The sequence below is a fragment of the Macaca fascicularis genome, chromosome 11 (genome assembly GCF_037993035.2).
Source record: "Macaca fascicularis isolate 582-1 chromosome 11, T2T-MFA8v1.1".
NCBI lineage: Eukaryota > Metazoa > Chordata > Mammalia > Primates > Cercopithecidae > Macaca > Macaca fascicularis.
Window position 1 is genome coordinate 12608292 of NC_088385.1, and position 16209 is coordinate 12624500.

At 42.7% G+C, this 16209-nt stretch overlaps 1 protein-coding gene across 1 annotated transcript; it reads right to left on the reverse strand.

Annotated features, from left to right (window-relative positions):
- Positions 1-1188: 1188 nt before the first annotated feature.
- On the reverse strand, positions 1189-15992 carry NECAP1 (NECAP endocytosis associated 1). Its single transcript, XM_045364746.3, has 8 exons — positions 15886-15992; positions 8015-8115; positions 7755-7859; positions 5854-5935; positions 4563-4671; positions 4292-4475; positions 1931-2033; positions 1189-1592 (listed from the first exon to the last, which is right to left on the reverse strand). The coding sequence occupies exons 1-8, from the start codon at positions 15978-15980 to the stop codon at positions 1544-1546; spliced, it is 828 nt and encodes a 275-aa protein (XP_045220681.1). The 5' UTR covers positions 15981-15992; the 3' UTR covers positions 1189-1543.
- Positions 15993-16209: the final 217 nt, after the last annotated feature.

The window sequence follows — 16209 nt, forward strand, 5'->3', positions numbered from 1 at the left end:
ACAACATGGAGGAAGATAGAGAAAATAGGTTCCCAGTATTTAGTCACTAGTGATTCCACAGACTTTCCTTTTAGTGTTCTCTATTGGAATTTTAATATGTCCTGCCATGGCTCTGCAAGAATAGAGCTGCCTGGAAAAGGAGGCAATGAAAAGAAAATGGACCCAAGTCAGAAAAAGTTAAGAAGGGAATCCAGGAAGGTAATATATTTTGAAACTAAACCTAAGGACTCCCTTCTGCCAGAGTGTACATACCCAAATAGGTGCAAAAGGGAAGCAATTATATCTTCCCATTTCATCCTCAAAATTGCTCATTGAGAAACAAAATAGAAAGTACCCACTCACCTAAGAAGCACAACTTTTTTCACAGCATTGTAAAAGGAATGGCAGGGCAGAGGGAAAGGAAAGTAGTGGGAGAACAACTTGCTTTTAAGATACCCCGGGTGACAGGTATCAAAGCCTTGCGCAAAACCTGTCACAGTAAAGCTGTGACTCTCCAACTTCCTTCACAAATGACAATATACATAATAGCAGCTTTCTGTTAAAGAACTACATGAACTGAAAAGAAATGTTTATGGAAAGGGGCCAGATACCCAGGCAGCAAGGCAATGAGGGTACTAAACAAGAGTTAAGTGTTTTCAACCTCTCTGCTCTACAGATCAGGTTAAAAACTCTAAACCCTTCAACTTTAGGTCAAATAACAGGGCAAATACAAATTAATGCCATGCTTCAAATGCAGCAACCAGATGGAGCTGCAAGAAATTAAACACTCCTATAGACTATCACTTGGAAAGCACAGCCTCTTGAACCTCCTTCATTACAGAGACACCCACTGGTCAAAGATGTTACACAATTCAAATTCAACAAACAGAAAAGAATAGTGGAGGTGCCACCAACACAACCCTCTTATCATAGAAAGAGACATGTAAACACACAAGAGGGCGATGGAGCTGCACCCAGCACTGGATGTTCACTGAGTACAATAAGCCTGAAGGAGGCTACACAGCAGAGACCCAGGAAATAGGCCTTTCTCCATATCTACCCCTATCAAAATTCTGAATTTGTAAACACTGAGGTCAGCCTGTCCATTTTTAGTCCTGGGTTAGTGGAGAAGGAAGTTGCAAGGTTTTTGACTCCCCTGAAATTGCTAAATAGGGCTTCACAAAGAGGCACACAAGGGCCATGAGATGATTTTGAAATAAGTTAAAGAATTTAAAAGATGAGACAAATTTTACAGATGTTAGAGGTCATTCCCCCTCAGATGCTGGCCTTTTGAGCCCTGCATGGTCAGCCAAGACTATGATAAGATCCACTAGTCCCCTACCTTGGTACTAAGCGGGAGATAACAGATACTTTCTTGGCTGCACAAGTAACAACACAGGGGAGTGACATAAACCAGCTTGAATGTAATGGAGAAGCTATGAAAAAGATTGTCCAGTCATTTTGGTTCTGGGGAGGAAATGGGTTCCTAACTTCCCTCACAGATTGGTGCCCTCAAGGTCATTTTTATTCCTCAAGTCTGTCCTTAATGTCCTGCCAATGCCATTCAGAACTGGACCCAGTTGGATGGCTGTGGTGCCTGGTTTGGAACAGAGCTGCAAGACAGGAGAATAGAGAAAGTCAAAGACATCATATTAGGATAACAACTCCATTCTTTACTTAATAGTTTCTAAGAAATCACTGCCTAGAATTTCCAAAACTACACTTCATGGCAATTCTACTTACCAAGGCCTGAAATATCCCATTCAAACCTCATCCTACAGCTTTCTTGTCCCACCATTCCCAGCACTACTATATTTCCTTCACTATAACTCCTCCAAAAGACTCTATGTGACCTGCATATCCATTGCTTCTCCAGATCAAAGATTTCAATTGACTGCACATATCTTCTACACCCTGATTGCGAGTGCGCTAGTTTCACTGCGCCCGTCACCTGGATGCAGTGCTGAAATCTCCCCACAAGTCATTGCCTGCAGAAACTGGAGTTGGTGCTGGTGTCGTGACAGGAGCAGGAGAATCCAAATCTAAAAGGATATCTAAACACAAGGTAAGAAAAGAAAAAAGAAAAACATCATCAAAATCTAGGAAATGAGAATTTATGTTCACACAAAAAATCTGTACACAAATGCCACGGCGGCTTTACTCATAATGGTCAAAAACTGTAAACAACCTAGATGTCATTCCTTGGGCAATAGTTACTCACACTGGTATATCCATGCCATGGAATACTACTCAGCAATAAAAAGGAACAGACTATTGATATACACAACTTGAATGAATCTCAAGGGAATTATGCTGCGTGGGAAAAGCCTGTCCCAAAGGTTACATGCTGTATGATTCCTTTCACAGAACATTCCTGAAGTGACAAAATTCTAAAGATGGAGAATAGACTGGTGATTGTCAAGTGTTAGGAATGGGGGAAGAAAGGATGAGAGGGAGATGGGTGTGGTTGTGTAAGGTTGACACAGGGGATCTTTGTAGTGATTAAACTGTTCTATAGCCTGAAATGATGGTGGATCCATCAACCTACACACGACAAAACTGCAAAGAACTGGCCAGATGCAGTGGCTCACATCTGTAATCCCAGCATTTTGGGGGGCCAAGGCAGGATCACTGAAGCCCAGAAGTTTGAGGCCAGCCTGGGCAACATAGTGAGACTCTGTTGTTACAAAAAATTTAAAAATTAGCTTGGTGTGGCAGTGTGCACCTGTAGTCCCAGATGTTTGGGAGGCTGACGCAGAAGGATCTCTTGAGCTCAGGAGTTTGAGGCTGCAGTGAGCTATGACTGCACCACTAGCCTGAGCAACAGTGCAAGACCCTGTCTCAAAAAATAAAAAAACAAACAAAAAAACCTGCATAGAACTAAATATACAGATCCACACAAATACACACAGATAAGAACATGTAAAATGGTTTAAGCTGAGTAAGATGAGAAAGTGGTATAATGTCAATTTTTGATTTGTGATAATTGACAATAGTTTCACAAAATATTACCAATTGAGCGAAACTGGGAAAAGGGTAAACAGGATCTCTTCATATTATTTCTTACAACTGCATGTTAATCTACAATTATCTCAAAATAATAATTTAATTTAAAAAAAATCTTAGATACTATCCCCAGTGCCTTCTGGCAACACCTACCAAAAGAAGCAGGCTGTAACATTTTCACCTCAAAAATTCCAGAAAGAGAAAGCTTAGCCTTAGTAATCAATTCAACAAATTATCTGCATTGTCCAATACATTAAGTTAAAATTCTCAGATTCTAAGACATAGTTCCCTAATCTTAGAAAATTTCTTTTCTCAGTTCCAATGCTCTCACTTTTCAAATGAGAAGATGTAACTATATTTATTCTTTCTCCCACCAGACAGAAAAAAAGAATGAAAATGTATGGACAAATCTCCTTTTCTCCCAATTGTTCTTGTGAAGAAATGGGAAGGTTTAAGAAATAACATTTACTAAATGGCTACCATGTTCCAAGTGCTATGCTAGGTGCTGTCAAATCATTTAGCCCCTCACGACATTGGGATGGTAATTTTTTTTATTTTATCTATCTATCTATCTATCTATCTATCTATCTATCTATCTATCTATTTATTTATGTTTGTTTGTTTGTTTGTTTGTTTTTATGAGACAAGGTCTCACTCTGTCACCCAGGCTGGAATACAGTGGCGCAATAATGGTTCACTGCAACCTCCCAGGCTCAAGCCATCCTCCCACCTCAGCCTCCCAAATAGCTGGTTCTACAGGCGTGCACCACCACATCCAACTAATGTTTGTATTTTTTTGCAGAGATGGGGTTTCATCATGTTGCCCAGGCTGATCTCAAACTCCTAAGCTCAAGCAATCCACCCATCTCAGCCTCCCAAAGTGCTGGGATTACAGGTGTGAGCCAAGGTCCCTGCAGGGGTGGTTTTACATCTCCAGTTTGTAGATAAGGAAATTGAGACTCAAAAAACTGAAGTAATGTTTACCAAGCACATTCAAATATAAAGTAGCAGAGCCATGACCAAAATCTTGGTCCATCTGACTCAAAAGCTTATAAACATCTAACCAAGAAAAAAGTGAAGGAAATTGTCTTTTTAATAAGCACATATTTTCTGCCAAAGAACCTACGAGATACTACGACTCTTAGTTTACCAGAAAAGCTTTGATTCCTTGCTAGAAGCTGCCAGAATCACCTTGTCAGTACCATGAGCTATTTCATAGCAAAAACATTAACTCTCCTTGACAAACAGGTATTAATTAATTAAAATATAAGATTGGATTTCTCAAAATTAGAAGTATCAGATTTACCTGCATCACTGCCTCCATGGTTAGATTTCGGAATGGGTGGTGGGGTGACATGATTGCTGATGGCGACTGAGGAGGACGGTGGGGGAATAGTGACTTTGCCTCCTGGCGGGGGTGGGAGTAAGCTCAGGCCCCCACCCCTTGCAGTCCTGGGCTTAGAAGCACCTCCTTTCTTGGTTGTAATGTTCTACAAAAGAAAAAAAGGAGAGCAAGAGAAAGATGTGATAGGCTTACGGAAGCACAGGAAAACAAAATTTTTCAAAACCATACTCACCCCGATACTCAACTTGATGGTTTGTCCTTCCTTGAAGCCCAGATCCAACTTAGGACGAGCGTCCATTTCTTGAGATTCCTTGGAAATCTCAGATTCCTGCTTTACCCACCTTTGGGAACAGAGCAAGTTATCTTAGTTTGAGATTTCCTGAAAGCAGAGTCTGACATACAAATTTGGGTGTATTTACTTTTATGAAATGGGATTCCAGAAAGCACAGTGAGAGATAAAAAAGAGTGAGAAAAAAAAGCCAAGAAAGAAAACAACTGGAGTTCAATCCCATTGGGGGCCCTCTGAGAAATCTCACAGAATACATATCAGACTTGCCCCTTCCAAAAGGATGGCATTTAGCCACCAATTCCCATTCCCCACAGTTGGGGGCTGCTCCTGAGGGGGTGTTAGTTTCTTAATCTTTCCAAGTTAAACCTTGCTCTTAGCCTTCTACAACTTCAAAGAGTCCTGAGGCAGAAAAGGATATGCTTGCTCTTGAGGTAGGAAGCTGACTGTGCATAGTGCTGTCAACCACAGCGGCAACAAAATCAAGCAGGCTAAAGAAATACTGCAAAAGTCACAAAACACGTCAGCTACATAAGGTAACAAGAGTGGCACACAACTCCCCACGTAAAGCCCTGTTGTTACTGTAGACCTCCCTCTACCACCTAAAAGACGGGGCAAATTCCTGTCTGGAAAGTGAGGAACACCTCTGCCCAGCCACCGCCCCGTCTGGGATGTGAGGAGTGCCTCTGTCCAGTTGCCCACTGTCTGGGAAGTGAGGAGCGCCTCTGCCCGACCGCCGCCCCATCTGGGAAGTGACAAGCACCTCTGCCCAACTGCCGCCCCGTCTGGGATGTGAGAAGCGCCTCTGCCCAACTGCCGCCCCATCTGGGAAGTGAGGAGCACCTCTGCCCAGCTGCTGTGCAACCTTCCAAGTGTGAAGTGACAGCCTTGTGTGTCACCTTTCTGCCTTCCCCAAGTTTGTATTTTCGACATTAAAGTTTACTTTTTAATTAAAAGTTTAAAAAAAAAAAGAAAAAAGACGGGGCAAATTCGACAGAGCATCATTTCAGACTACTGCACAAGGGATCTAAAACATACTGCAGGCTATAAGGAAAGGAAACATAGAATAGATGCAAAGATGACCGAAGGAAACAAAAGCGAATGGGGAGATTTATAATCATGATGAAACAGTTTAAGAAATAAAGAAACCAGGAGGAAAAGAGACACTGCCCATTCATGTGAGAAGCAGCATGCCTATAAGCATTCAACCGGGGAACTAAGGACAAGTTTCACTCACTTGAAGTGATCCTGCAAGGAGACGTTAAAGTCGAAGGCATCTCCCCGATCTGTGAAGCCAATGCCAATGAAAGCACTGCGCCCTGTGAAAAGGTAGGAAGACTCGAATAGGAAGTATCTTCTATGGCAAGAGTCCCCAGCCCCTGGGACCAGTCCGTGGCCTGTTAGAAACCAGGCCATACAGCAGGAGGTGAGTTGCACAGAAGAGAGCAAAGCTCCATTGTATTTACAGCCACTCCCCGTTGCTTGCATTACCACCTGAGCTCTGCCTCCTGTCAGATCAGTGGCAGCATCAGATTCTCAGAGGGGTGTGAACCCTACTGTGAACTGCACATGTGAGGGATCTAGGTTATGTGCTCCCTATGAGAATCTGCTGCCTGATGATCTGTCACTATCTCCCATCACCCCTAGATGGGGGTCTCCCCTTACCCCCGTCTAGTGGCAGGAAAACAAGCTCAAGGCTCCCACTGATTCTACATTATAGTGAGTTGTATACTTATTTCATTATACATTACAATGTAATAATAGAAATAAAGTGTACAATAAACATGATGTACTTGAATCATCCTGAAACCATCCCCTAATGCCGGTCTGTGGAAAACTGTCTTCCACAAAATGGGTCCCTGGTGCCAAAAAGGTTGAGGACTGCTGCTCTATGGCAAATTCTGCCCAATGAAAATATAACAGTCACCCTAACTAGACAAAGTCTGACTGTGAAACATCTTCTCACAGACCAAGAGTTGATAAACTACATAGAGTCCACATGCTTTATCCTGCCATAGCTTGGTTTTCCAGAAAAAGTTTCATTGGAACATAATATCAACGTGTTTATTTATTTTTACAGTGCTTTCACACTGCAACAGCAAAACTGAGTAGTTGCAACAGAGGCCATTTGACCTGCAAAACCTAAAATATTTATTATTTGTCTGTTTGCCAATCTTTGTTATAGACCATGGAGAAAAGAGTGAGAATAACTGCCCCACACATAATATGATTCAAGTTTTGCCCCACCAAAAACTACCACAAACAATAAACGGGCAAAAAGTGTTCATTCTTCTTTTTTTTTTGAGATGGAATTTCGCTCTTGTCGCCCAGGCTGGAGTGCAATGGCATGATCTCAGCTCACTGAAACCTCTGCTTCCCGGATTCAAGCGATTCTCCTGTCTCAGCCTCCCGAGTAGCTAGGATTACAGGCACGCACCACCACGCCCAGCTAATTTCTGTTTTTTTTTTTTTTTTTTTTTTTTTTTTTTGTTGAGACAGAGTCTCGCTTTGTCGCCCAGACTGGAGTGCAGTGGCCGGATCTCAGCTCACTGCAAGCTCCGCCTCCCGGGTTCACGCCATTCTCTTGCCTCAGCCTCCCGAGTAGCTGGGACTACAGACGCCCGCCACCTCGCCCAGCTAGGTTTTTGTATTTTTTAGTAGAGACGGGGTTTCACCGTGTTAGCCAGGATGGTCTCGATCTCCTGACCTTGTGATCCGCCCGTCTCGGCCTCCCAAAGTGCTGGGATTACAGGCTTGAGCCACCGCGCCCGGCCATTTCTGTATTTTTAGTAGAGGTGGGGTTTCATCATATTGGTCAGGCTGGCCTTGAACTCCTGACCTCAAGTGATCCACCCGCCTTGGCCTCCCAAAGTGCAAAATGTGTTAATTCTTTTGTTAGATGTGGCGTTTTGATTTATTTAAGTCTACATATGAATTACCACATCTTGAACTTGTGCTCATATCTATTACAAATAACACGTTAATACTTTTCCTTTAGCAACTATAGTAACTTTAGAGAAAGGGAAGAAAAAAATGAAGTAAACCAAAGAAATATAAATGCAATTGGACACACTTTTCATGGCCGTGCATTCACCTGTTTTCCTAACTTCATTCCATTCACAATCCCAGTTCTCTTACCAGTACCATCCTGGATCCGGATTACAAAGTAGCGGCTGGAATCTGTCACTGTCTCCACAGCAATACCAGGATATTGTTCTACTGGAGCCTGAGCAAAAAGCTCCCCTGACAGATAAGAGAAAGACTTTTTTGAGCAAAGGAAGCCAAAATCCAGAACTCCAATTAACAAGTATTTCCATTCCAGTCCCCAAATTGAAGGTACTTATAAAAGAACACCAAATTAATATCCTTAATGTTAGAGGGTCACTAGTGAAGATTACCTGAAACTTTATCCTCGAGTTTGATATAGGCAATCTTCCCTTTTGAAGTGATTCGGAGGCGACCAGTCCAATCCGGCTGGTCTAATTTCCAGTCAGATGCCCTAGGAGAGGAAAAGAGGAAGGCTCAGGTACATGTCCTTAATTTACTAAAGCCTACCCAGAATCTTTTACTGTATTTCTATTTCCCTGTCCTGGATTACCTATTCTTTCTACCTATTAATCAACAAGAATAATTCATGATATATTTAGATGCCTCATGTTACATAGAGTCCAAAGCAAGTAAAAGACAATGCTACTACTTGAGGACTTTGGAGTCCAATAAGCATCATTAAAAAGATGTAAAAGCACAAATAAAAGCAATAAAAAATAAAATTCTGGCTGAGCGTGGTGGCTCAAGTTTGTAATCCCAGCACTTTCGGAGGCCAAGGTGGATGGATCACTTAAGTCAGGAGTTTGAGACCAGCCTGGCCAACATGGTGAAACCCCATCTTCTAAAAATACAAAAATTAGCTGGGTATGGTGGTGTGCACCTGTAATCCCTCGGGAGGCTGAGGCAGAACCAACTGAACCTGGGAGGTGGAAGTTGCGGTGAGCCGAGATTATGCCGCTGCACTCCAGCCTGGGTGACACAACAAGACTTGGTCTCATATAAATAAATAAATAAAATTTCTCATAACAATGCTATTTTCATACTATAGATGGTATACTAGATAACAATGCTTTACTAATCAGATAACAACAAAGTCTACTAAATTAAATATCCTAGATAATGGGAGCCCTCCCAAATCACTAAATATACTATCTTTCACTGAATTCAATCAATATTTATACAATACTTATTAAGACAGAGGCACCACTGTTCTAGATGCTTGGGATACAACAGCAACCAAAACAAAGATTCCTACCCTCATGAGGCTTACATTTTAATAGCAGATAGAAAATAAAAAAGAAACAAAATAAACAGCATAATTAGTATCTTAGAAAGTGGTAAGTTCTAAGGTAAAAAGAAAATGTAGAGGCAAATTAGGAAGATTGAGAAGACAGTGGGAGAATGAACAGGTTGTAGCATTCAAGAGGGTGGTTGGGGTAGGTCTCATTAAGGTGAAATGTGAACTAAAATGTGAAGCAAGTGAGTTACCCATACAGATATCTAGGGGGAAAAGCATTCTAGACATAGGGAACAGCTAGCCCAAAGGTGCTGAGGTGGGGCCATGCCTGGCATGTTTGAGAGACAGCAAGGAAGCCATTGTGGTTAGAAGAGAGTAAGAGACAAGGTAGGAGAGGTAACAGAGGGCCAGATCATGCAGGGCCTTGTGGGCCATAGGAACAACTTTAGCTTTCACTCTGAGTGAAAAAAGAGCTACTACAAATTTTAAGCAGAGGTGTGACATGATCTCCCTTATATTCTAAAAAGATTACTACATCTGCTGTCTGGAGAAAAGCTGTAGGGATAAGAGGACTGAAGCAGTGGGATTAGCTAAGAGACTACTGCAGTAATCTAGAAAAGTCACAATGGTAGCAGAAGTGTCTAGATTCTGGATATATTTAGGGTACAAGCAGCAGGATTTTCTCATGGATTAGATATGGGATAGAGGACACAAAGAGAAGTCAAGGACAACTCCAAGGTGTTTAGCCTGAGCAAAGGAGTTTCCAGTTATTGAGATGAGGTGGAACATGTCTAGGAAGAAGGATCAGGGATTCAGTTTTAAATATGCTGAGTTTGAGATGTCTCATAGATTTTCAAGAGATGTAGAGTAGGCAAAAAAATATATGAGATGAGTTCAAGAAAGACATCTGGGCTGGAGATACAAACATCCATGAAAACATTAGAAATTTATAAAATGTGTTATCATCAACTTGAACAACAACTAAGATTATTTATGATGAATTTTACAAAACATTGTATCTGTGATTTGTTTTGCCAGGAGTATGGAAAAGAGATTAGCAAAGTAAAAGTTATTAATAATTCCTCTTTTAGGAAACCAATGACTAATACTTAAGGGCTAGAAAAGCAACAATAAGGTATATATGAACAAGAATGAGTTTAACAAGATGAGACGTAAAAAGCTGAAAGGAAGAAAATGAAAGTGAAAATTAGCACAGGTTTTGAACAGGATCTGTAAAATAAATCCTTCCCATTCTCTTCGCTCTTGATTCCCTGCCCTCAAAGACTCTCAAGTACCTAAATCTGATCCAGATTACAGAGCTCTAAAGTTCCTCATCTATTATACTTTTTTAATGAGTCATTACTTATTATAATCATGCCACCAAAAGCTAATGTAAATGGGCTATTAAAAATATTAGGAACAGCCAGGCACGGTGGCTCACACCTATAACACCAGCACTTTGGGAGGCCAAGGCAGGAGGACTGCTTGAGCCCAAGAATTTGAGGTTGCAGTGAGCCATGATCGCCCCACTGCACTCCAGTCTGAGCGACAGGGTGAGACCCTGTCTCTAAAAAAAAAGAATTAGGAACAAGCCTATTAAATGTGTTTTTCATGGATGAGTTCCTTATTTATCTTGTGTATCTAGTGCCCAATATTTAATAAATTCTGTAAGTAAATGGATATTCGTGGCAGCAGATTCCCTCAGCCTTGAGACTTAATTCCTTTCCTACTCCAAGACCTAATCTAAAGAACTCTTGATTTTGCTGGTCCTCTGACAATACTTTAAACTCACCTCACAAATTTTCATTTACCTTAGTAATAAAACTTCATATATATTAATAAAAAATCATTATGATGATTCACAGTAAGATTCCACGTGTACATTTTATTATGTCCTTATAGTAGCTATGTGAAGTAGGCATGAAAAGCCTATCATACCTCTCTCTCTCTAAATGATGGAAAGGAAAACACAGTAATAATGCCTAACTTCAAAGTCCATTATTCTTTCATTACACTGAAACACATTATAGAGGTTAATACTGATTTAGCTAAGGGAAGAGGGTAGTGACGAATATTTTTTAAAAAGTTTTACAGGTTGGAAGTGTTTTCTAACCATTTATTTATTTTTTTTTGTGTGTGTGTGTGTGTGTAATAGAGTCTCACTCTTCCACCCAGGCTGGAGTGCGCTAGCGCGATCTTGGCTCACTGCAACCTCCGCCTCCTGGGTTCAAGCGATTCTGTTGCCTCAGCCTCCCAAGTAGCTGAGATTACAGGCCCAGGCCACCATGCCCAGCTAATTTCTTTTGTATTTTTAGCAAAGATGGGGTTCCACCATGTGGGCCAGGCTGGTCTCAAATTCCTGACTTCAGGTAATCCGCCCGCCTTGGCCTCCCAAAGTGCTGGAATTACAGGAGTGAGCCACCGCGTCCAGACTGTTTTCTAAGCATTTGTAAGTTTTTTTGTTTGTTTTGAGACGGAATCGTGCTCTGTCGCCCAGGCTGGAGAGCAGTGGCATGATCTCAGCTCACTACAACCTCCGCCTCCCGGGTTCTGGCGATTCTCCTGCCTCAGCTTCCCAAGCAGCTGGGACTACGGGCGGGCGCCACCACGCCTGGCTAATTTTTTTGTATTTTTGTAGAGACGGGGTTTCGCCATCTTGGCCAGGCTGGTCTGGAACTATTGACCTCAAGTGATCCGTGCGCCTCGGCCTCCCAAAGTCCTGGGATTACAAGCGTGAGCCACCACACTCGGCCTAATAAGTTTCTTCTCAACCCCAATTTTCCTTCTTATAGTCTAGAAGTCTGGTCAGTGAAAGTCCGGGAACGAACAGCTTACACTAGGTGAATTAAAGTCAATTATTCTCTTTAATCTTATCAGTCACTCAAAGGAAAAATTCCTCCTGCTTTCTGAAAAGGCCAGTTTGTCCTTTAATGTCAGCCTAGAGAATAAATCCTGCTTATAATATAAAGTGGGTTCTGGTAAACAAGAAAGATTATGCAGACAACAAGAAAACTACCATTTATCAAGCATTTATTATGTGCCAGGCATCATGTCCATTCTTGTGAAAATTAAGTTAGAGGGCCCGGCACAGTGGCTTATGCTTGTAATCCCAGCACTTCGGGAGGCTGAGGTAGGTGCATTGCCTGAGGGCCAGGAGTTCAAGACTAGCCTGGCCAACATGGTGAAAACCCATCTCTACTAAAAATACAAAAAATTAGCCGAGCATGGCGGCGCACATCTGTAATCTCAGCTATTCAGGAGGCTGAGGCACAAGAATCACCTGAATCTGGGAGGCAGAGATGCCAGTGAGCCGTGATCACACCACTGCATTCCAGCCTGGGTGACAGAGCAAGGCTCTGTCTCAACAAAAAAAAAAAAAAAGAAAGAAAGAAAGAAAAATTAAGTGAGAGGATCCTACAAGGTAAGTACTGTTACAGTCATTTTTACAAAAGAAGAAACTAACATTCAAAAGTGGTAAGTGATTTGCCAAAAGTGACCCAGCAAATAAATATTGTTATTCAAACTTAATTCTGCTCTCTTCATGTACTATACTAAAAAAGTGACTGATGATAACATGTCTCTTGGAGGATAAAAAAAGCCAATAGGCATGAAAAACACAGAAGTATAACAGGAAAAAGAGGAAAATTAAGAAACTGCTTTAATGGCTCAGTGCAGTTAACTGATGTAAGTATAAAGGTTGTGGAAAACTAGGAAGTGAAGATAGAGAATGCATATGGGTGAGAGAGGCAAGGTGTTTTAAAAAGCTTGAAGTGGGCCAGGCGCAGTGGCTCATGCCTGTAATCCCAGCACTTTGGGAGGCCACAGCGGGCGGATCACGAGGTCAAGAGTTTGAGACCAGCCTGGCCAACATAGTGAAACCCCGTCTCTACTAAAAATACAAAAATTAGCCAGGCATGGTGGTGTGCACCTGTAGTCCCAGCTACTTGGGAAGCTGAGGCAGGAAAATCACTTGAACCGGGGAGGTGGAGGTTGTAGCGAGCTGAGATTGTGCCACTGCACTCCAGCCTGGGCAACAGAGTGAGACTCCATCTCAAAAAAAAAAAACTTGAAGAAAAAGAATATAATCCCACTTCAATGTGTATCATATCCTTAACTCCTAAAGTTGGAAGTAATGAGCTATTTGACCTTTTTAACAGTTCAATTAATGCCAATTTATATGATTAGGTGTCTCTGTGTAATCTACTGATTTCTTCTTTCAGTCAACATTTACAGAGTGCCCAAAGTGTACCAGATACGGTACTAGACCCTGGGAATATAAAGTTAAAAAGATCTCAAGTTGTTCACAGTCCAGTCTGGAGAAAAAAGGAGACTAAACAATCCATTACAATACAAAATGAAGAGTCCCGGAATAGAGACAAGAACAAAGTGCTATGCAGGAACAGAAAACCAAACACCACACATTCTCATTCACAAGTGAGAGTTGAACAATGAGAATGCATGGACACAGGGAGGGGAACAACACGCACTGGGGCCTCTCAGGGTAGGGGCGAGGGTGACAGGTTGACAAGTGCAGCAAACCACCATGGCACATGCATACCTATGTAACAAAACTGCACATTCTGCACATGTATCCCAGAACTTAAAGTTAAAAAAAAAGAAAAAAGAATAAGATGCTATGGAAGCACACAGGGTGCATATCTAAACCAGAATGGAAGGGTCACATAGGGCTTCCCAAAGAAGGTGATGTTTAAGTGACTCATATAGTACCTGTAACTACCATCTAAAAGCATGTTGATTTCTACTCAGGGTCAGTTTGGGGTCCAACTAAAAACTTATTAAAAACAGAACTGCTACCTCTTTGCCAAAGGTGCAACCCACAGGGCCCAGTGCACAGGTCAGCAAGCATAAAAATATCAATTCATGATTAATAAAACTCCAGTAAGGAGCAAAATAATAGACATAAGGAGAGGGTAATTTTTCAGCCAAGGTAATGATAAATGCCAGGAGGAAAAATCACAATGATGATGTGGGTCAGAGAGAAGAATAAGAACAGTATCTTGGCCAGGTGCAGTGGCCCACACCTGTAATTTCAACATTTTGGGAGGCTGTGGCAGGAGAATCACTTGAGGCCAGGAATTCGAGACCAGCCTGCGCAATATATCAAGATCCTGTCTACACAAAAAAATTTAAAAATTAGCCAGGCATGGTGAGGCAATGCCTATAGCCCTAGCAACTTGGGAGGCTGAGGTAGGAGGATCCCTTGTGCCCAGGAGTACGCAGCTGCAGTGAGCTATGATCGCACCACTGCACTCCAGCCTAGATGATAGAATGAGACCCTACCTCTCTAAAAAAAAAAAAAAAAAAAAAAAACCCGACGCCTGGGTGCGGTATCACACCTGTAATCCCAGCACTTTGGGAGGCCAAGGTGGGCTGATCACAAGGTCAGGAGTTCAAGACCAGCCTGGCCAACTTGGTGAAACCCCATCTCTACTCAAAATACAAAAATTAGCCCAGCGTGGTGGTACGTGTCTATAATCCCAGCTATTCAGGAAGCTGAAGCAGGAGAATCGCTTGAACCCGGGAGGCAGAGGTTGTAGTGAGCTGAGACTGAGCCATTGCACTCCAGCCTGGGCAACAAAGCGAGACTCCATCTCAAAAAAAAAAAAAACAAAAAAAAAAACGAACAAGGGCCGGGCGCGGTGGCTCAAGCCTGTAATCCCAGCACTTTAGGAGGCCAAGACGGGCGGATCACGAGGTCAGGAGATCAAAACCATCCTGGCTAACCCAGTGAAACCCCGTCTCTACTAAAAAATACAAAAAACTAGCCGGGCGACGTGGCGGGCGCCTGTAGTCCCAGCTACTCTGGAGGCTGAGGCAGGAGAATGGCGTAAACCCAGGAGGCGGAGCTTGCGGTGAGCTGAGATCCGGCCACTGCACTCCAGCCTGGGCGACAGAGCGAGACTCTGTCTCAAAAAAAAAACAAAAAACAAAAAACGAACAAATAGTATTTATAACTGCTTTACTGCATTTCCTACATTCTTTCACATCCATTATATGACTTAATTTTACTCTCCCAAAAACCCTTGTTAAGTACATTATCAGGAGAGCACAGGTATCATCACTAACAGTTTTGTTTTTTTTTTTTCTATTTTACAGATGAGAAAACTGAGCTTGGTAAGGGCTCACACTCATATTGTTTAACATGAAGCCCAGTGAACTGTCTTTCAACTACATAATGTCCTACAGCATCCTCAGAACCTCACAGTCATTGGATTACAAGGTGGTTAGTTAGGCCCTACAGAGAAAAATGCTGCCTCAACTTTGGAGGGAAAAGGTGTGGGAGAGGTTAAGAAGGGAGGTAGAGAAGGAAGACAGAAAATACTATCTAATCATCAAGAAAATACAATGAGAAGAAACGGAATGAACAACCATTGTAAAGCTTATGATCATAACCTTTGCTCACTGGTAAAACAGCTGAAGGAAAAACCGAATGGTGGATGATGACAGTTGGTGACGAAATTGACAACAGTACAAAAAATAAATCAGATCATCCAGAGAGTGACAAGCAACACGATTACCCATAAATGTGCATGGGGAACTGGAAAGGTGTGTGACCTGGAAATGTGCATGGGGAACTGGAAAGGGGAACTGGAGAGAGGATGAGGATGATAAGCTGAAGGACGCAGAGAAGAGCGAATGAAAAGGGACTGGCGATGGAGCAGGCACGACTGAAAGTGGATGATGGGGAGCAGATGGGTGTCCCAGCGGGTTACGGGGGAGGCGGAGTGGAATAATGCAGAGTGGTCATTTAAAAAAAAAAAAAAAAAACACGGCAGAAATATGGTGATGACAGTCCAGAGTGGAGATGGAGCAGGAGGTCAGGGAGATGACAACCCAGGTAGGGAGGCTAGCAAGGTGACAATACAGAGGTAGTAGTGGCAGGGACGGGCAGCGTGCTAGCTGAGGAGGAAGCTGTCACCTGCGACAGAGTACGCGTGTGCGGCAGCGCCTCGGGGTTAGTACCTGTAACCGCGGTTGGAGGCCCGGGGCGGAATCCGGTAGACGCTGACGTCCGGCTTCACACACAGCACAGACTCGTACTCCAACTCGGCCGCCATCTTGGCTCCGCTGTCCGCGCTGCCGGGGGCGAAACGTAAGACCGGGGGCGGAGCGCGGGAGGTGGGGATGCAAAGCGCGACAACTTCTGCTTGCGTCACTTCCGCGCGAGTTCAAGTTGGTTTCTGATATTAACCTCTTCGGTGACGCGGGAAGCCATATTGAAACCTGGAAACGATGAGGCTGCGCGACTCACCATCTTGGGTAATGGCAAAGATGCCTCCAAGTGCG

Excerpts from the sequence above, each read along its gene's own strand:
- NECAP1 (XM_045364746.3), bottom strand. The coding sequence starts at position 15,980 with ATGGCGGCCGAGTTGGAGTACGAGTCTGTGCTGTGTGTGAAGCCGGAC. Across the intron at positions 2,034-4,291 it reads CCATGGAGGCAGTGATGCAG|ATATCCTTTTAGATTTGGAT; the intron begins GTAAATCTGATA and ends CCTTGTGTTTAG. Across the intron at positions 1,593-1,930 it reads GATTTCAGCACTGCATCCAG|CTCTGTTCCAAACCAGGCAC; the intron begins GTGACGGGCGCA and ends CCTGTCTTGCAG.